Source organism: Pyrgilauda ruficollis, unplaced genomic scaffold (assembly GCF_017590135.1).
Source record: "Pyrgilauda ruficollis isolate IOZ18807 unplaced genomic scaffold, ASM1759013v1 scaffold13, whole genome shotgun sequence".
Taxonomy (NCBI): Eukaryota; Metazoa; Chordata; class Aves; order Passeriformes; family Passeridae; genus Pyrgilauda; species Pyrgilauda ruficollis.
The window spans coordinates 5,590,679-5,610,975 of NW_024511432.1; the positions used below are offsets into that span (position 1 = coordinate 5,590,679).

The window sequence follows — 20,297 nt, forward strand, 5'->3', positions numbered from 1 at the left end:
CTTCACTGATAAAGCAATCCTTAGTTCCAAGTACTTTACTTTGTTTTACTTAAGCACAAACCACTGCAAAGCCTCCAGTAAAATTCCAAGCTCCCCAATAAAACTCTGCAACCTCATTGTGACACAGTGTAAATCTGAATATATATATATATTTAACAAAAGTACTACATTTTCATGCCATAAAGACTGGGAATATAACAGGGAATGGAATTTTCCAGGAGTGGGATGGCTTTAGCTCCCATCCAGCCTCCACCGCTGGCTCACTGGGCCCCATCTCTATGGAATGTCACCCCTTGGAAGGCTGGGGAGTGGCGTGGGCAGGATTTTCCCGGGTGTGAGAGGACCCCACCCCGGGGCTGATGTAGGACGAAACCTCGCTCCTTCCTCCCGTACTCCCGCGGAACGATCGCGCCCGGCGCGTTTTGCCCCCTGCGCGCCGCCGTAGCCGTTGCCATGGCGACGGGCGCAGCGGCCCGAGGCCCGCGGGGGCGCCGGGAGCTGCCGTGGAGGCTTCAGCCGGGGGCCCCGCGCCCTGCCTGGGCATGAGGCGGGGCCGGGGCCGCTGTCAACCGCTTCTGCGGGAAGAAGGTGAGGGGTGGGCGGTGGTGGAGTGCGGGAGGGGTCTACGCGGCTCTCACCAGAGTGGCTGTCCGGGAAACCGCTGACCCAGCCCGGCTCCTGGTGCTTCTTGCCCTTGCGTCCCGGTGCCTCTCTCTCTGTGTACCCTGATAGTGACTTCATGCTGGTTTTTATATTCAGCGTTTTCTGGAGCTGGGTATAAAGGCATGCCGGGTATACCCACTGTGGGTTTTGTAACAGGTAGCTCAAAGTGATGCACGAGCAAGTTTTCAATAGCCTAGTGAGAAAAGGATGACGTGATTGGTAATGATTTCTCATCAGTGATGAGCCAGTTGCAAGGTAGCAACTTAAATGGTGAAGGTAGGCAGATACTGCTACTGCTAATTAAATCAAAGGGTGGAGTTAGGAATTTTTTATTCCAGCCTACATGTTGATAAGACCGTGCTGATGAACATAAATTATATTCTCTGTTATTCTTACTCACTCCTCTACCAGTTGGCCCAAAAAGACACTTCCAGCCCTTTGCCAGGGACCGAAGGGCTGTTGGCATACCAAGGCTGGAATTGTCCTGCTCAGCCTTTCACCAGTTGCCATGCTTTCTCTATTCCAGCCCTGTGGAATTGTTCTGGCACTGGAACCATGATCAAAAATACCACAAGTGAGCCCGAGACCTCTCCCTTTTCTTTCATCACTCTCCTGTGCACGTTAATCAGACTAATTGAAGTTGTTTGTCATGTTAGATGTAAATTTCACATCCTCTGTAGTTACTAGGGAAGGGTGGGAGTGGTGCAGAGGTACCTTGAGTCAGCTCAGGTCCAGCAGAGCTCTTTTGTGCTGGTTTTGGGATGCTGCCCCTGATCTCCTGCCTGGTTTGCTCTCCCTGCTATCAAGTTTCCTTTGAAGCAGAGCAGCCCAACTCCCTGTTGTTAGAAACTCTCCTGGCCCTGTGGCAAGTGAAGAGCAGCATCTAATAGTCCACCACAAACTGAGAAAAGGAGAAATTGCTTCTGAGCTCAGAGCTGTTTCTCTTCACATGTGTCATCATTTTTGTCTGCCTTGGAGCATCTCTTCAGCACGAGGGTTCAGTCACAGTACTTTTGTTTCACATTGTTTTCCATTTTTGATTTCTGTAGATGAATATCTGCAATAAACCCCATAATAAGATAGCTCCAGAGGATTTGGGTGAAGCTGTCCCTGAGGTGAAGGTCCAGCGCGCTCGAAGAAATGGCTGGAGCTGGCCCCTGCACCTGTTCCAGGTCATTGCCTGGCTGCTGTTCCTGTTCTTTGCTCTGGTTGGCTTTGGGATCCTGGTTCCCCTCCTGCCCCGCCACTGGCTGCCCGCTGGCTACATCGTATCCTTGGATGGAGAGGAGAGCAGGGGCTGGGACGTGCTGTCACCGGGGGTTTGTTGGCACAGAACACTTGTCAGGTAGCACAGAAAGCACAGGAGACAAGCACCTGAGCATTTCTCTGAGAACATTTCTCTGAACTGTCACCATCATCTTGGTCATCTCCTGACTATAAAAAACCAATTGCTTTGAGATCCTCACTGTAGGTCACTGATGTTCTGCTTCATCACTCTCCATCATGTTACTGCCTTTGCCTCCAGTGCTCTTCTGCTGCCTGCTTCTGCCTGTGTGTCTCCTTTGCTTTATATTCTTCTACCAGTGTGCTGCAGGGTATGAGGGAAGTCATACAAAAAAGCCCCTCCTGAAACATCCTGGTTGTGAAGGCAGCCCCACCTGTCTGTGCTGGCTGGGTGAGTCATGAAAGGCAGCGTGGCATGCTCGTGGTTGCATGGTGGGGTGCTTGTGGTGGCTCAGAGTGGATGTCCTCCCTGGGCACTCCCCTGTGTTCAGCAGGAAATCTGAGAGTGACACACAGGTGGTGTGGTGTGAACCTCAGAGGAGAGGTCTCTTTTGGGACAGTCTGGAGCAGCAGTTTTTGAGCAGTACACATCTAACAAAGACAGTGAAGGGTCTAGAGGAGGAGCAGCTGAGGACACTTGGCTTGTTCAGCCTGGAGCAGCTGGGGAGTGATCCCAGTGCTCCCAGTACTCCCAGTGCCACCTGTACTATCACCTGTACCCAGGGAAGGAACTTCCTCAAGACCAGACCTTGTTCTAAAGGGATGGGGTGTGCACTTACATAATTTATACATCTGACACAGATGCCTTTAGGTCTTTGATATGTTTGGGATGATTTTACTTATTACTGTTATAGTTTTTACACCTGCATGATTTAAACATTAATATAATTAGCTCAGTGGTCTTATATCTACTTAGCTTGCTCAGATCCTTGACATTATCACAGTTCAAACCCTGTGAATTTGTCTACCAAATATCTTAGTAATGCAGTCTAAAGTTACTATTAATTCAACAGATTAATATTTCCTCAAGTTCTACTTCCAATTAACAAGGCACTAATGTCTCTTTTGTGTCAAAGGCAAATCCCTTCCCAATCTGCTTCACCAGCCATCAGAGCTCCAGTGAGCTGGACCTCTCAGAGGCCTCCTTTTTTAACTTACTACACTGATCTATTTTCTGTAGGTCTTAGTATGATCAGTGATGTGCACATCTGGGTGTATAGAAACAATGACAAACCCTGGATCCATTGTAGGAGCCTGCTTTAAAGGTGTGCTCCTCTTCCCTGGGATTCTAAGGAAAAGGAAAGCAAGGTAATCAATACTACTTTCTTGATGTGACCTTTCCTTCCTTGAAAGTCTGGTCCAGTGAAAGGGCATGTGCACAGCCTTTCCAAGGAGTCTGTATGGACTAAGAAACTTGGACCTTTGTCAGCAGCCTGTACTTGGGCTCAGATTCTGGTAAGTACAGGTAACTTTTGAAGACACTCTGTGCTAGGAAGGGCACTTCTGCAAGGCAGAGTAGTACATAATGAAGAGGGATGTTCCTGTAGATTTAGTTATCTTTTTCCAGGGATATTTATTACAAGGCAAACGTCTCTATCAATAGAGCTCAGATTAATGTGCTGTGATCAATTATGTAGCAATTTCTAATTCTGTGCCATAAATTTTTCATCTGTGTGGGGTTTATGCATTAAGGATTAAAATATGTTAAATCCTTAACTGTGTGCTTCAGTGTCCAGGAGTGTGTTTTATCTACCATTTAGTTGTTCATCTTACTGCAGTTTCCATTGATCCTGCGGATGCAAACGTGCGAGAAAAAAACTATCTGGGGCCTCTGGCCACCTTCAACCGTAACCAGCATGCACATGTCATTGAGAACCACCACTGCCATGTCTGTGATGTAGATGTGTAAGTATCTCTTCTTTCTCCTGCTCTGTCTTCTTCACCATTGCATTTCACCATTAGTCCTTAATGTCAGACTGTAGGATTTGAAATCGAGCCCCTGAACTGCTACAGTGCAAGTTAAGCTTCATCCTGTGGCGGGGTTCAGGTAGCTGGGTAGGGGCCTTCTGTCAAATGTGCACAGGGTTCTCTGTTTTATTTCATTGCTCACGTTGTGTGGAGAAGGCTGTAGTGTGCCGTGTTCCCTGGGTGTTGGTGTTGTACCTATCAGTGTGGAAGTAGTGTGTGTGTGTGTGTGTGCTTGTTTCTGGCTGGATGCTGGCCAGTTGCAGGAAACGCTTGGAGGGCAGGCATTAAGATCAAGCTCTGTAGTATTGCTGAAGGGATTCAAATAAGAATTCAACAATCTCCAAATTAAAAATCATGCAGTGCATTGAAAGGCAAATTTTGGGGTGTGGTCCAGCAGTGATAGATAAGTTTGGGAGACGAAGTACTCCTGATGCAGAAGGTTTACTCATTATTACCAGGATCTCTGCTGCTGTATCCCTCTGTTTTGAGTCACTGAAAAGTCATAGTAATGAGCTGGTGCTGCCATGCTAATGCCACCCTTTCTTTGGCAGGAGTGCCACGTCAAAGCACTGTGGAACTTGCAACAAGTGTGTATGTGGCTTTGATCATCACTGCAAATGGCTCAACAACTGTGTGGGAGAGAGGAATTACTGGTAAGAGCTTGGCATTGTGGCAGAAGCACAACACTGCATCAATAATGTGGCTTCTTCTCTTTCCAGGGTTCTCCTGTATCTCAGTCCAGTCTGTACTTAGCCATGCAGAACCACTTTTCTTTTATCCCCTGGCTGAATAGAATCAGTAATGAGAAAACTAGATGGAAAATACAAGCATATTCATGACATTCAAATAACCAGGGATAAAGTTCCTAAACTTAGAATGTTGTAGCTGAACATCTGTAAGTAAAAACAGAGAACATAGAATTACTGTTTGGTATTAGGAAATGCTTACAGGATGTTGATTGAGTGTCCTTAGTGCTTCTGAAAACTGGAATAGGAATGAAACCATGATGGTGCTGTTCCAATTTGAAACAACCGACATCCACATCATGTGCTTTTCCTACAAGACTTGCCAGTTGGCAGGAGTCACAGAAGCATATAGGGACCTCTAATCCATGCCAGGTTTGAGATAAGAATAAGGAGACTGCCACTGATGCTTCTCAATTTACTTTCCTGCACTTAAACCCCATGGAAAGCAAAGTGGTGTTGTTACTGGGTGCCATGTTACACTGATGGCTGGTGAAGCAGATCGGGAAGGGATTTGCCTTTGACACACACTACACTTCAGATTTTATGCAAGGGAGCTCTTTGTCTGTCCTAGATGTACTTGACTGTTTTGTAACCATGGTTTCACTAAAGGGTCACAGTTTAGTTCCTCAGAGTAACAAATAATAAGTAAAGCTGTTCACCAGTATCTATCATAAGTGTAAAAAACATGATAGTAATTTGAGATAGCTGTCTCTATCTCTCTGTTTATTAGAGGCTGGGATATTGATTTGTGTGTGTGTGATGTTATTGAAACCACTGAGACCTCTCCCTTTCCTGGCAGGCTCTTTTTGAATAGTGTGCTGTCTGCCATTCTGGGCCTGGGGCTTCTGCTGCTCGTCGCTTTCTACGTCTTTGTGGAGTTCTTCGTGGACCCCGCGGTGCTTCGCTCTGACCAGCACTTCGATGGTACTGCAGTGCTTCACATGAGCATCCTGGGGATCAGCCAGCATGTCTTGATGGGGGTTTGGATTCTGTCAGCTCTTCCACTGAGGAGGAGCTCCATTCCTTACTGCTTCCATTTTATATTTCTGTTAGAGTATCTCTGCTCAGCTGGATGGAATGTCTTTCCTTACAGAGCTAATTGCTCTTCTTAAAAGCCTTGCAGACACTGGATTTCTTAGGCCTCCATTGCACAATGGGGTCTGCAGCTACTTTTGAGTTGACAGGATTTCCAGCTGTAAAGTTTATTTAGAGATAATTCATTCCTGGACAATCTACTTACCTCCAACTCTCTTTGTTTTACAGCTTTGAGAAACCACATGGACCGCTGGTTTGTGTTTCTTCCTGCATCTCCTGTTGAGACTCGGGCACCTGCCATTTTGGTGACAGCTGGGATTTTTATTCTTCTGAGCCTAGTGACCATGATCCTGCTGGGCCACCTCTTGACCTTTCACATCTATCTCTGTAGGTGTTTTGTTCCTGTCATCTATACCCCCATTTCATTTTTGCTTACCTTCTACTCATCCTGCATTCACTGTGTGTTCACCCGTGTCACTAATATGCAACTATTGTGCAAAATTGGGATTTAACATTATATTCCTGAATTCCCCATGGTACCAGGTAGGATTATCAGTGCTTGTGTAGTGTGAGGCTTGTGTTTGGCCTCTGCAGCCATGTTTAAGCTATGTTATCCTGAAACTGAAAGCACATGGTAGGGTACTGGAGAGGCCAAGTGGGATGAACTGGTCAATCCCAGCTTGGTGCCAGCAATGGCAGATTCAGATTAACTCCACATATGGCCTTTGTGAGTCTCCTCACTGTGCTCCTCAGTACTTCTGTTTTGTGAAAGAGCCTGTTTTTTCCCCTTACCCCAGAGAAATGTGGATGTACGGAGCTAAATTTCTGATTGGAGCACTGCCATCCAGGTTAAGGTCCCTTTATGGAAATTGAACCATATTGATACAAGATTTGTGGAATTCAGAGGAAGAGGCTTTCAGAAAGGCTTCTCTTTAGATCTACTGCTTGTTGCTCTGTCAAGAAAGGATATTTATGTTTGTTTATGTAGAGATGGGCATCAAAAACATATTTTCAGCCATCGTCTAAAATGAAGCCAATGCTTTTTGGCTGCTGATGAAAGTCATGATAGGGAAAGATCTGATATTTGCAGTGGTTGGTGGTGCCAGAAGTAGGAAAGAAGGGATGTGGTGGAAGAGAAGTGAGGACAGCAGTTACAGAGGATCCTTGGATGGATTTTCAGGTTCTCAGTTAACAGACCTGCAGATGCCAACACAAACTAGGTCAGCACAAACCAGCACGGCTCCAGAAGCAAAACAGTTGCACTGCTGAAGTGTGGTGTTTGATAGGTGAGTGTTCCCAGCTGGCATGGACAGTGCACTCAGTGAGGACACTGAGCATCATTTTCTTCTACAGCCTCTTTGAGCTTGACTGAAATTTGGGCACGCTGCAGTGTCACTTCCTTGGCAGAATTGACAGTTGGCTTTTCTGGGTTAATGGCACTGCCTGGAGATTTGAAAGGCTGATCTAGCACTTTTTAAAGACAAAAAGCTTAACAAAGCTCCAGGAAGGTTTCTCCTGAATGAAAAAGGATTATTCTGTTTAGTCCTAAGTGGTATTTGTCCTGTCCTTGTGTGCAGCTTCCACAAGAGGGTGCTCCCTGCCTGAGATAATGAGCTGCTTTATCTGTCAGACAGAAACCTCTGCGTGTGCCCCTAGCTGTGCTCTGGGCTTGGGGGAGATTTTGCTGCTCTTGTCTTAGGGTGATTCTTTTTCCTCTTTCAGAATAAATTTAGAGCCAAATTAACTTCTACTTTTGACCCAGTTTTAAATCTTTATCTTCCATCTTATGTGGAAACATAATTATTAGTAATGTTTTTAATGTTTTATTACATTATAATCTGCTGCCCTAATGATACTGTTCCCAGCTGTGCAGAATATAGTCTGTAAGCCCTTGCTTTAAAGGAGGGGTGTCACCACACTGAAGCCTTTATTGTGTGCTGCATATGAGTATGCATTGCACTTACCACTGCATTTGCACTTAATACTGGCTTTCAGGGAGACAAAGTATGTCTGAACTTAAACTCCTCTTATTTTATACCTGTAATTGTCAATAGTGTCCTCTGAATGTTTTAAGGTAGACAGTGTTGTAATGAGCTGTCTTCCCTCTTTTGAGACTAGAAATACACTTTACCAGCTCCAGTATAAATACTGTTGGTCAGTATTTCTTCATATACATTTTTGGTTTTCAGTAATTAAATTACAGAAATTAAATAGCACCTCTGTGAGTGGTACTGCCCTTAAGCTTCCCATTACAAAATGGCCTAAGTCAGGTATGGTTATTAAAATTTAGAATCTAGTTTTGTTACAAGCACAGTGAAAATCTCAGAGTTACTCTCCAGATTTTAATTACTCACTATGATCACTCAAAGAAAGTAGGTTATTCTCAAAATAGTATGTCCATGTATTCAAAATTACTAGTCTTGATTCAGACTCAGTTCTGGAGGCATTTGGTGAAGCATGACACTTCAGAAGCTTGGAGGGAGGATTTTTTTCTTCAATACCAAGAGGCTGAGAGTAGAATAAAAAGAAAAAAAGTAGTAGGGAATACAGGAAAGCATATAGCGTTATTCATAGACTGATTATATTTTGCATGTTATGTGCTGCAGTGTTATCTGGCCAAAAAAAATGCAGTATTTAAACTAAATAGCTCTATTAAAATATTTTAAAAGTTACACTGTAAGTATTCAGAAACCAACAAAATCCAAATTTAAAATGTTTAATAGGCCTTTGTTTATGAAGCAACATTCTGTTTTTCAAAGAAAGCAAAGGGTGCCATTCTAGGAGCACTTGCCAGCACCCTGCACTGTTCCTGTTAAGTAATCACTTGGCTGAAGACTCACATTCATCTCTATGTTCTCCTTTCTTGGCCAAATGGATCCTGATTTTTTATTTCTTCATAAGGTGATTGTGATTCCTTCATGAGGTGATTTTTATTTCTTCATAAAGTGATTCTCCCCCACTTTTCTTTCAAGGTCATGGTTTTGAGAGGTAAGATGTCAGTGATCTAAATGTCTTCAGGCAGAGGGAGGATTTTAGTCCAGATGATCCTAGGCATCTGCTTTAACTGCTGTGCTTCTGTAAAAAAGGAGGAATAACCACCAGGCTGTGCACTAAAACCCTTCAGCATCTGTTTCTGGGTTTATTCTCTAAAAATACTTAAGGTCATTGTGGGAAGAATGTCTGCATTTTGGACTCTTTTGGGTCTCATGAAGAAACCAAGTTGCTCAGAAATGTCACATGCTTTTGGTCATTCATGGAAGCAGATGTGTTTGCATGGGGACCTGGAGAGCTCATAAAGTCAGGGACGTGAACTCTGGGCACATCTGTTTGGCACGAGGCAAGCTGTGCATTTGATGCTCTTGGTCATTCATGGAAGCAGATGTGTTTGCATGGGGACCTGGAGAGCTCATAAAGTCAGGGACATGTGAACTCTGGGCACATCTGTTTGGCTTACTGGTTTGCACATTAAGTGTCTCAATCACTACAGGACACACTAACCTGCTCAATTTCTTCTCTCCATTTAGCACCACCTGCAATACCTTCTGATTGCTCACTGAGCTGTTTGTACAGTGCAGATCTTAAACCTCTTAGTCAAGAATAATGGATTTTCCCTGAAATGAGCTGAACAAATTGCTACAGTATAGAAGGCTGTACCATTCTAGGACACTTTAGGATAGCAGGACTATAAGAAAGCATTGTGATGGTGACAGTAAAGGATGTAGTAGGATGTACAGTGCACAGCTACTTTTGGCTTGGATTGCCAGTTTCTTCATGTTGATAGTTACTGTTTGATGGTATAGTTATCCAGGCTGTTTGTGTAAGTGCAGTCAGGGAGGGGCTTTTCCTGTGCTGACAGGTCTCTCTCTTCCCTTTCAGTGTGGCACAAGCTGACTACGTATGAGTACATCCTGCAGCAGCGTCCCCAGCAGCAGCCAGACAAGGTGGACAAGAAACAGGAGTCTTGTTCCTCCCAAGTGAGACCCAGTCAGGTACTCATCCTACTTTCAGTCCATTTTCCAAAAACAGCCTTGTTTGTTTGCTGTGTAAACTTTGCTTCACTTTCTTGTGCTCCAGATTTCAAAGGCAGTTGCTAGAGATAAGACTTGGTACTTTGATGGAGTTGAGTAGGATGTGAAAGAGTGTAAGGCCTGTAATTCCATGAACACTTTAGATATAAGCAAGTACTGCTTTCAAAGGAATCAATCCCACCCACTCTCTTGCTCCACCACTTGTTTTGGGCCCTGCACTGTCTCATCTCTTCTGCCAGCACAGCTGTTCATTAGGACAGGGTGGGGAAACTCATCTGAGTAACAATAAACTTTATTAAAAAAACAGTTGAGCTGGCCCAGCTCCCTCCCATTTGGTTCACCAAGCAGTCACATAAATGCCTGGCTCAGCACAAAGGAGGGTGACTGAAGAGTGGGAAGAATCCTTTCCCTGAAAAGGACAGGACCATCTGTTTGGGTGGCACTGCACATCTTGGGGGCTTGTGTCATGACTTCAAATGAGACAGGCTCTGGGGCTGGGGAAACTGGGGCTAGTCACTGGGCAGCTAATAATACCAGCAATTTAACCATCTGAAAATGAAAAGGACACAGTTTTTCAGAAATGACCCAGATAGCTGCTTTTCTTTGAAATGAGTCTGTATAATGATAAGGGTCCTTGTTATTACCATGATGTTGATCGACATATCTGTAAAAAGAGTTCTACAAGCTCTTAAGTGCTGCTAGACTCTGCAGAGGCAGATATATCAGGAACTGAATTGAGAGTTCAGTGTATTTTATTTTGCTACAAGGCAAAATTAATTATTAGATTAACTCAATTTTTGACTGGACACATTCTATACTGACTCCAGCAGGGACTTGAACTAGAAATTTCCAGAAATTCTCCCTAGTCTAAATTATTCTGTGATTCTCAGTCATGTGTAGCTTTTCATTTTATGTAAGTATGTTATCTACTATACAAACAGTTTTGTATTTCATAGAAATTAATGAAATACAAGCTTCATCCAAGTATTCTCTATAGAGATACTGGGATGTCTCTGGATTCATCCATAGTTCTTCCTATCAAAGCAAAGGGAAAAGTGAGCTCATTCAGTTTTCTATAATATGAAGTCCCTAGCTTTCCATATATATTTTTTACTGTTTTGGAAAAGTTAAACTTTCAGTTTAAACAGAGGTTTCCATAACAACAAAAATATTTGGCACTTTGTTTCACAGAGCTTTGCTTACTATGAAAATTAAAACAATAATGAAGCATTAGCTCTAATCATCTAGTTACTGAATTTTAGTTGATACTGAAAATGTATTTGAACAGGGGTGGACTTTATGTGTGTGTGCACTTTTGGGATGTTGGCATTCTCCTGTCCTGTGTTGTTCTCCTGTCTGCACTGGTTGTTATCTAGATATGTGTGAATATGGTTCATTTGAAGCAGCAAGCCTGGAAGGAGCAGGGTGAAAAGGAGTTTGATGTTTCAGGACTGCAGTTAGGACCTTGGGGAACAAGAAAGACTGGATGATGCCCAGTAACATTGTCAAGAAAAATGTTAACCCACTAGATTTTCCTTGTTTCTTACATAGCAACCAGAGATAAACACAAACAAATAGATTGGAGTAGGAGGACACCAAGTGACTTGCCTTTTGTAAGCTGTGTTGAATACAGCCTTCTTTAGCTTGAACACTGCAACCCTTTGTAATTGATCCAACATGTTGTAAGCATAAAATGGAAATTATCCTCTTCCCACTTTTGTCTGAACTGTTCATTCATTTTAGGGACTAAGAAGAAACATGCATTTCCCCTTTAATGCTTGCTTTTGAGCCTTATTCAAGCTTGGGTGTTGGTTTTGGCTTCAGTTTTCCATCTTGGTCTGTGGTTAAGTCTTCAGCTATGTTCAGGTTAAAGGATTCTTGTTCAGGATAAAGGATTCTTATGTACTTGTAGTATCTACAAAATAAGAGCCCTAATTTTGCACATTTAAGTGGTTCACATGTCACAAAAAATGCAGAACAGTTGGGCACACTGAGCCTTTGCTTCTATTACCATACCTAAAGCAGGATGTGCAAGTAACCATTTTTTTCTGTAGTCATTTGCAGTCCAAAGAAATATAAACTAAACCAAACCCTATGCTTTAATGCATAATTACATTCATGCCAGGGAGCAGGCTTTCATATGTGGCCAGCTGGGATGTGATTCTTCTCACATTCCTAAAGCTTTGAACTTGCTTTGGAAACTGATTCAGGTTGGTGGGGGTTGATTTTAAATACTAAACACAGATTTTACTCAGCTTCCCTTACACTTTCAGAATTGTTTCTTTCTTCCAATGTCCATGTAAGACAAACTTAGTCTTCACTCTCAGCCTCAACACTTGCAACAGACTCACCTTCCTCGGGACAAGAACTCTTTTTTCCTGTTCAGTTCTGCTTCCCCTCCAGGCAGACAGCACTTCAGGGCTCTTCCTGACACTGAAGTGGTTGATAAGGGCAGCTGCAGTGTGCAAGGAAGCTGAATCCATCCTGGGCTTGTAAACCATGGACCTTGGTCACAGCTGGCAGCTGGTGAACGTGGCCAGGATTTGCACAGGGACAGAACTTGGGCAGTGTGTCAGTCCAGCAGGAGCAGCAGCTGAATCCTGACAACCCAGCTGCAAAGGGTGGCTTGTCTTGATGCTGCAGTAGAAGGATTCTGACTCTCCTGCTAAATGCCTGGGAGCAGAGGGAGGCTTGGACTCTGCTGTGGCTGCAGCTTGTGTCACACTCTGAGAGAACATTGTATTTTCTACTGATTGAGTCTCATTTGTTTTCATAGTCAGCTCTAATGCTTTACTTTCATTTATGTGGCTGCTTTGGCTCTACATTATTTATAGAAGGCTGAAATGAACAAAATGGATTTTAAAAGGCTCTTTCATTCCCTGCTTGGAAAGAAATTGTCCATGTTATTCTCAAGATGAATCATTTGTTAAGCTCCCTTGAAATGCCAGTCCTGCAGTCCTGTTTATGTGCTGTGGACATCGAGTCCTGATTGTTTTCAGTTATTCTGCAGTGGGATGTCTCCTGCTGCAGCTCATTTCAGCCATGACCTGCTTCTCTCTGAAAAGACCTGCATCTGCTGCCTGTACACTCGCAGTGACACAAGACTGTGTCTGATCTCCTTCCCTTGTGACTCAGGTGCTGAGCCTTGAATTTAAATTGTGATTGTAAATGTCCCAAGGGGCTTTGAGGAGACATTTGTGTGTGCTTTGTGTTCAGTTGGTGATGAGTGATGATGTGACTTGAGTTACAAGTTCCAATTGAAATACATGTAGTAAATTTCTGCAGATTATTAATCTTGCACTTTGAAAAATACCAGAAAGACATGGTTTTGATTTCTAAACCGATTCCCTTCAGTTGTTATGTTACCACCTATAAAACAGCTGAAATTTTTTTCTCTTTTTATTTGAATTTCCTTTTTATTCCTAACATCTGAAATGATTTCTTGCCTGTCACTGAATGTGCAGCTCCATGGATTCTTTTCTAGTTCAGAGGCTGTTGTTTTGTGTATATAGTTTAAACTGTTTTTCCCACATGTTTCACTTTCCATCTTTACTTCTAGCAATATTGATTTTTTTGTGCCACTGTAATTCAATATTGCAAAGATCTTCCGCAGCTCTTTGTGGCTGGCTTTCATTTTTAATGCCTTACATCAGGGAGTGTCATCACCAGGCTTCTCACTGCTCTGCTCTTTTGTTGATTGTTTATGAATTTGTTCAAGTGCAGAGGCCCTGGATCTCTCAGGAACTCATTTGTGGCATGTCCAACTTTGACTTCATTTTCTCAAATTTGCTGATCAGGCTCTTCAGAAAAAAAGGTCTTCATGAGCTTGTTTTAGCTATTTTTGAAGCTAATGCCTATCACATTTTAAATCCTTCCATCTTAACCTAAAAGTTACTTTAAAATATCTTTATAGTCACTGCACAGTGAAACACTTCTGAAGAAGTTCTCTTGATGATTATTCAAGCTTAAAAGCAGCTGATAAGTGGTGTCCAGGTACTTCTGAGCATGGTTTATCCTTTTTTGATAGCAGGGCTTCATACTCTTCATCCCTTGGTACTCTGACCATCCTAACTGGATGCTTTTGAGGGAGAACTGGGGTCCTTTCCTGTAATGCAGCATTTAGTAGACTTATTCTTATAATGTTTATAATGTTTCTGAAAATATGCAGTTTTCAAGTTCAGCTGTCATTACTCTGAACTCATCCATACCTGAGGCAAATAAACAATATATATCACACTAATTTTTAAAAATCAACAGGCCTTAACCATACAGGGTCACACAAGAAATAGAAAACAATTTATGTTTTCCCTGTATATTTCATGCTTCCATTCTCCTCACCTCCATTTTGCATTTTAAAGACATTTTTTGCATTCACTGCAGAGCTCCTCAGATTGGACTGTGTAACTAATGGAAGCTTTAAGTGGTATTTTGAATGTGCTCCCAAGAAATGACCAAGCTGATCTCTATAAGTGTGATTTGGCTTTGAGTCACATGAAATACTGGCTGGACTAAACAAATGAATCAAGGACTCCTAATTGTGCCAGTCTTGGGTTTTCCATCTTCTTAAGCAGCAGTTTCCTGCTGTGCTGCCTGTAAGGACAAAAGATGTCTGGCATAATGAGAAAGAGTACATCTGTAATGAAAATCCCTCTTCTCCCCTCTGTGTTTGTATTAGTCTCAAAATGTTGTTTGGTTTGGTTTTTTTTTTTTCCAGGAAGCAGACTTATTGTCAGGTAATCCTGGCTACACAGACCCTGGAATTCAAGTAGAGGAATTCTCAACAGTAACTTCAGGAAAAAGGTGAGAAAAGTCAAGGATAAGATTCTGCCAGCACCATGTGTGGTGAGTGGGAAATTGCTGTCAAGGTCACTAGTGGGCCCTAAGACAAAAGTTCTTAGAAGGACAGGGAGCACCAGTGTTTTGAGCAAGGCGTGGTGAAATCTTTGAGTTTCAGGAGGGTAGATACCTGCAGGAATACTTGCCTTCCCTCTTCTGGGAAAATATCATTCCTAGAATACTCTATTTAGGCTGTTTGATATTTAATATTTTATAGAAAACTGGTTTCTATTAATTGTTTTGTGTTAAAACGGGCTGGCTGATTTGTCCTGTAACTCCTCTCTTGAGCTTATTATAGTTACATGATTTCAGATTGTGCAGAAATGAATCACAACAGTTAGAAGTTTATAACACAGGCAAGCACTCATGAGAAAACAGGATCCTTGTCTCTTAATTAGTCCTTTCCTGTTAACTTGTGTCCCTGGGGATTTCATTCTTATTTTGCACAATTGTGCAGGAAAAGTTCCCCTGCAGTTTTGCTGGAAATGCTGCATAAGGCAGGGGAGGCTGTGATCAGCCTGATCTGTGCGTGCAGGCAGAGAGGGCATTAAGTGCTGCCTTAGGGAATCACCTTGTGTGTCTGCTGTGTTTTTAGCTTTCCAAAGCTCTATGTCCATAACCAAGAAGGTGACCCCAAGCAGAGCTCATCCCCTGAGTCCCCATCTCTTCACTCTGTGGCCCCTTCTCAGGTAAGGAGGATTTGCCACACACCCAACCTGCTGCTGACAACCCAGCCAGGTGCTCAGGCATGCTCACTCTGAGCAGGCTGTGCTTACCCTGCTCACACAGGCTCTGCCTCCCCTCACTGTGTGTCTGCAGGTGTGGCTGTGCCCTGCAGTCACCAAATCCAGGTGATGTTCTCCTGTCTCTGCTCAGAGGCATGATCAGAGCTATCCTACAGTCCCCTCATAAGCTCACAGCTGTAACACAGCTGTAATCCAGTGCCTTGCTCAGTGACTCTGACTATACTGCTTTGTTGATGTAAGAAGCTCTGCATGTTTCTGTAGAGCAAAATTCAACAGTTTAAGTGTTCAAACAAGGCACCTGCCCAGGGAAAGATGGTGTGTGTGGATATGGAGCTTGAGTGTATGAAACAGCTCTCCAAAGTCTTGGACTGGGCTCCTGATACTCATGTATCTGCATCCAGATGCTCTCTCCTCTTGCTCAGATGGCAGGTGGTGGTGCTTTTTCTCTTTCCTCCAAGCTTATTAATCAGTCTTGCCATCTAGATGGTAAGAAAAATTCGTTTTCATCTATACTGTATTTGGGTTAAGGACTGTCCTTTTCTTGGGGCATCCTGTGCTCTGTGAGTTTTGGTTCCCTCTTCTAGTTTGACTTTACAAATGCAAGTGATCAGTGTCTGGTACAGCCCCCAGCTCTATGAGACAGCAGCTTCAAGGTACCTACAGAGTCACAGTATGCAGATAATGTGGGGGTGTGTTCATTACATGCCTGCTCTCTGTTACTGCTTCGTAGTAGCTCAGTCTTTAATGGTAAAATATTCTTGGACTTTGGTTATACCTAGTGTTTGTTATTCAAAGAAGGAAGAATTACAAAGAGATAACAAGTAAAAAATTGTCTCCTTACTTTGGGCTGGTGAAGTGACTTCCCTTCTCTTGGGCCACTTGCTTTCACAGCAACAGAAGAAAAGAAGGAAGAAAATGCAGAAAGCTTCTTCCTCAGCAATGGACAGTGGATCTAAAGCACATGCTACACCTCGGCCCTCATTCCCAGATCCCCTGTCAGGTGAGAGTGCACCAGTCAGCCTCTCTGCTGAATCTTGCATAAACATATGTATGATTTGCTTTAACACTAGTGCATCAGCCATAGCAGAGCTCCTGGGCTTGTTGATGTCTTAGTGGGGCTGAGAGATCTCTCTCTCCTTAAGGTTTTTTCTCCCTTTATTTCCATCTGCAGAGTTCCCAGCCACGGCTGCTGCCTCACCTTCCCACAGGCTTCACCTCTTAGTGCCAGCTTTTCCTCTGACAGCTGCTGTGTCCCCCAGTAGCATGGGCTTCATCCAGGCAGCAGGACCCCCAGCTGACTATCACTCAGAGTCTGCTGAGTCCATGGATGAGATTCCTGTGGCTCAGATTCGCCTTGGGAGCCCAGTCCTTCAAGGGCCTCCTAAGAATAACTCAGGCAACTCTCAACATTATCCCTTGTCCACAGACAATCCCAGAGGAGTCAGGAAGAAGAATCTGTATTCTGAGCACAAGGTCAAAAGGAGAAGCTGCCAGCAGGATAGACATGTGGAACGAGACCTGGAGCTTTTTTCTAAGATTCCTGCTGTGTTTGTAAGTAAGAGCAGTGGAGAACCTCTTGTTCCTCAGCCCCAGCCCAGTGAGAGCACATCAGAGCCTGACCACAGAAAATGCACCAGCAAGCAGCATGTGAGCACACATGATCCATGCTCAAAGGACATAAGGACAAGCTCCACAGCAGCCTAGGGATCATCCTTCCAAAGCCGTGGCCTTTGGGAACAGCATTAGTGCTGTGTAGAGGCCTACAGGACTCACTCCTCACTGTGCACATGCTGTCAGGCTGCAGTGGGACATTTCTCATCCTCAGCCAAAGGCAAGAGGCAGCAAGGTGGCAAACCTGAGGTAGGCTCATGAGAACTCAAGTCCTTTTCCCTGGGGAAGGGCCAACCCCTCTTGGCCCTCTGCGGACTGGTACTGCAGTAAGTTCCCAGCAGAGTGTATAGGGAAGAACAAGGCTGCACCTCTGCCATTCCCTGCACCCTGAATGCTGTATTTCCATCTGCCTACTCCCTGTCATTGGATCATGCTCAGGGGCTTCAGCAGGTGGTCAGGGAGTAACCTCAGGATTGCCCCATCCCTATACCGCTTTCCACTGTGCACCCTCAAGCCAAGTCCACCACCAGCATCTTCTCTGTAAGGCAGCATAGTTTGACCTGCTCCCCCTTCCCAGCAGTCTGGGGTGTCCCATGCTGCAGCATTCTCATCAGAAGTTTTGGGATACAGCAGGCCCTGAAACCTTTCCAGTTCCTGGGCTGCCAGATCTGTATTAGTCCACAGCCAAGCCTGGGGTGTGCATGGTGCAGAAAGATCCCACATCAGACAGTGGGGCACATGGCCGGTGCCTTGAGCCACAGCAGCCTGTGCTGGGTGAGCTGAGAGAGCTGTCTGGGCTGCCATCCTCCAGCACCTGTGCTCTCCCTGCTCTCGTGGCTTCCCCAGGCAGCATGCCCTGTTCCAGATTCCTGGCTCAGTGCTGAGGCCAGGCTTTCAGCAAGCCCAGGTCTGCCCAGCAGCCAGCTAATCTCAGAGCCCTGACAGCAGCTACACACACATCTCCATGGGCTTTGCTACCAGCATGGCCATGTCTGACAGGATTTGGCACAGCCCTGAGCAGCAGCACTGGCATGGCTGGATGCACATTTCCAGGCACATCCCCAGCACAACACACTGCTGGTGCTGTGAACAAACAGGTGCACCAGCAAAGAAAAGGAATCCAGGGGAGTCTTCATCACCCTTCCAAAATGCTTTGATGCATGGAAGGCACAACTGACCTTTCTCCAGCCTATGGTGGGTGCAGATTAGGGAAGGAAGGACAAAGCACAGCACCGTGAGAGTCAAGCTAAGCTGTTCTCACTTTGTCTAGCTCAGTCTGCAAGCATTCCTTGGAACTGGGTCAAAGCAGGACAGGGGATCTGGGGTCAAAGGGTCTTGGGGCACAGTCAACACGGGACAGGCAGGCTGGACTCACAGCCTTGATGGGAGAGACTAGTCTGAGAGAAGGACCTGGGAGTGTTTTAAAGGGCTGCCTTACCACTCTTCTCTTGTGTGATTTTTGTCTCCTGAAAGAATTGGGATGAGGAGCTTTGACTCTTCATCAAATTACACAATCTGTTGAGCAGAAAAAGTTAAGTCTGATGTAGCTGTTGAAGTAATTTTGTCTGAGTTTGCAGGAAGGGCTGGCCTGTGGTCACACTCCTTGCAGCTTCCCTGCCTGCTGTGGCCAGTGGTGCCTGCTGGCAGTGTGGCCCTTTGGGAAAGCAGGGGAGTGTGGACCAGCAGACATGGCGCTGGGTGTACACAGAGACCAGGGCATTGCTCACCAGTGGGGTCCCAGTTAGACAAAATCCTTCCTGTTGTTTCTCCTCACGTGCTCTGTCATCCAAGGAAACTGTGTCCTGCAGCAATGCTGGGCTCATGGTTTGCCAAGGCCAGCTGTCCCTCCACCAGAAAGCATTGGTAATTCCTCTTCAGCAAGTGCCCCTGAGCAGACCTTGTGTGTTTTCTTACTCTGTCCATGCATAATCAGTCCCAAAATCATGTACGGAGCTCTTTGGTAGCTCTGGCCACAATAAAATTTTCTATATTCTTTGCTAAATAGTTTCCTCCTTTCTTTTGCGGCAATTCCTGGCTCTGCCCTGTTGATGATTCCCCAGGCTGTTTGGTTCACTTCTCCCTGAGCCACTGCAGTCCCAGAAGGGCTCAGCACTGTAATTGCTGTGGGGGTGACAGCAGTCCCTTCTCCACGGGGCCTTTTGGGTGTTAGATGGGAGTGTCTTCCCTGAGGGGTAGGGATCAGACCATCTTCTCTCTGAGCTGTGTAACCCAACCTGGTTTTTGTGCTGGAGCAGGATGAGCACCAGAAGAAGGAAGCCCAGCCAGCTCTGCATTGTGCTGCAGAAAGGCTGCTGTGCTCTTTGGGCTGAGGGGAACTGGGTTTCCTGGGCCAGCAGATATCCAGGCACATCCTTCTGCTGCCTTCAGCATGGAGCATTTGCTCCACTCTGCTGAATAACTCAAGACTGCCAAACATGCAAGGCTGTGTCCATGCATTGGAGCAGCTAGGTGCTGAGCCAAGAGCCAGGCTCCAGCAGGATGAGCTCCCAGCACTGCCAGTGTTGGACTTTGATCTCCTAAACCTCAGGGGCAGCAGGAGAATTGTGTGTGCCACATAGTGGTAGAAATTGGCTGGGGTTTATGTTTTTGCCACATCCAAGGAGCACTGTTGAAGATGCACAGTGAGCACCCAAGAGTGAAAATGGTGAGACTGAGATGGTTTTAGCTCCTGGACTCTCCTTCCCAACCTTGCTTTTATCCTCCTGGGCCTTTAATGTTGATGCTCTGCAGGTTCAAGTGCCAATGGCATTTCTGCTGCTCTGCATGAGGAATGTCCATAGCAGACCTGTGGCAGAAGGAACAAGTCAGAAGGTTGCAATGACCACAAGCTTCAGCCCAAGGCCATAAGGAAGCTGGGCTAAGGTCCTGACAGCAGAAGTTCTGATGCTTCAGCTCCCCATCACTGCAGACACACTGAGGTCTGACATCCTCAAGCACTTTCTCCAGCACTAAATAAAAGGTTTTTGCCAGGGCATGAACTCTCCCACCAGCTGGAGGCAGTGCCCTGGACCAGCTGTTTCCACCACAAGACATTGTGGCTTTCTATTAGGAAGAAACAATGATTTGCAGGATGACAGCTTTCCACAATCCTCTGAAATCATGTCATGGTCCCTGGCCACTGTCTTGCAGCTGTGCCAGGCCCCGCAGTGCCTGCTCCAAGCCTCCGCCTTGGCATGGGATGCACCTCGTGGTTACTTTCATCTTTGAGCCTGGCTCAAGTTTCTTTGTTTCCTCTTTGAAGTCAAGGGGACCTTCCTTTGGGAAATGATTTTGTAGGAGTCTGTTCCTGCGCTGCTTTTGACACGTCCTGAGAGCATCTCCATGAGCTGCCTTGAGTTGCAGGGTGGGCAAAAGCAAGT

At 45.0% G+C, this 20,297-nt stretch overlaps 1 protein-coding gene across 2 annotated transcripts; it reads left to right on the top strand.

Annotated features, from left to right (window-relative positions):
• Positions 1-473: 473 nt before the first annotated feature.
• On the top strand, positions 474-18,882 carry ZDHHC1 (zinc finger DHHC-type containing 1). Of its 2 annotated transcripts, none has more exons than XM_041459048.1 (11): positions 474-588; positions 1,713-1,931; positions 3,677-3,852; positions 4,467-4,568; positions 5,461-5,585; positions 5,925-6,083; positions 9,573-9,685; positions 14,439-14,524; positions 15,156-15,249; positions 16,198-16,306; positions 16,478-18,882. In XM_041459048.1, the coding sequence occupies exons 2-11, from the start codon at positions 1,713-1,715 to the stop codon at positions 17,008-17,010; spliced, it is 1,716 nt and encodes a 571-aa protein (XP_041314982.1). In that variant the 5' UTR covers positions 474-588; the 3' UTR covers positions 17,011-18,882. The 2 variants fall into 2 exon arrangements, with proteins under 2 accessions (XP_041314982.1, XP_041314983.1); XM_041459049.1 differs by having other exon boundaries at positions 16,733-18,882.
• The last annotated feature ends 1,415 nt before the right edge of the window (positions 18,883-20,297 follow it).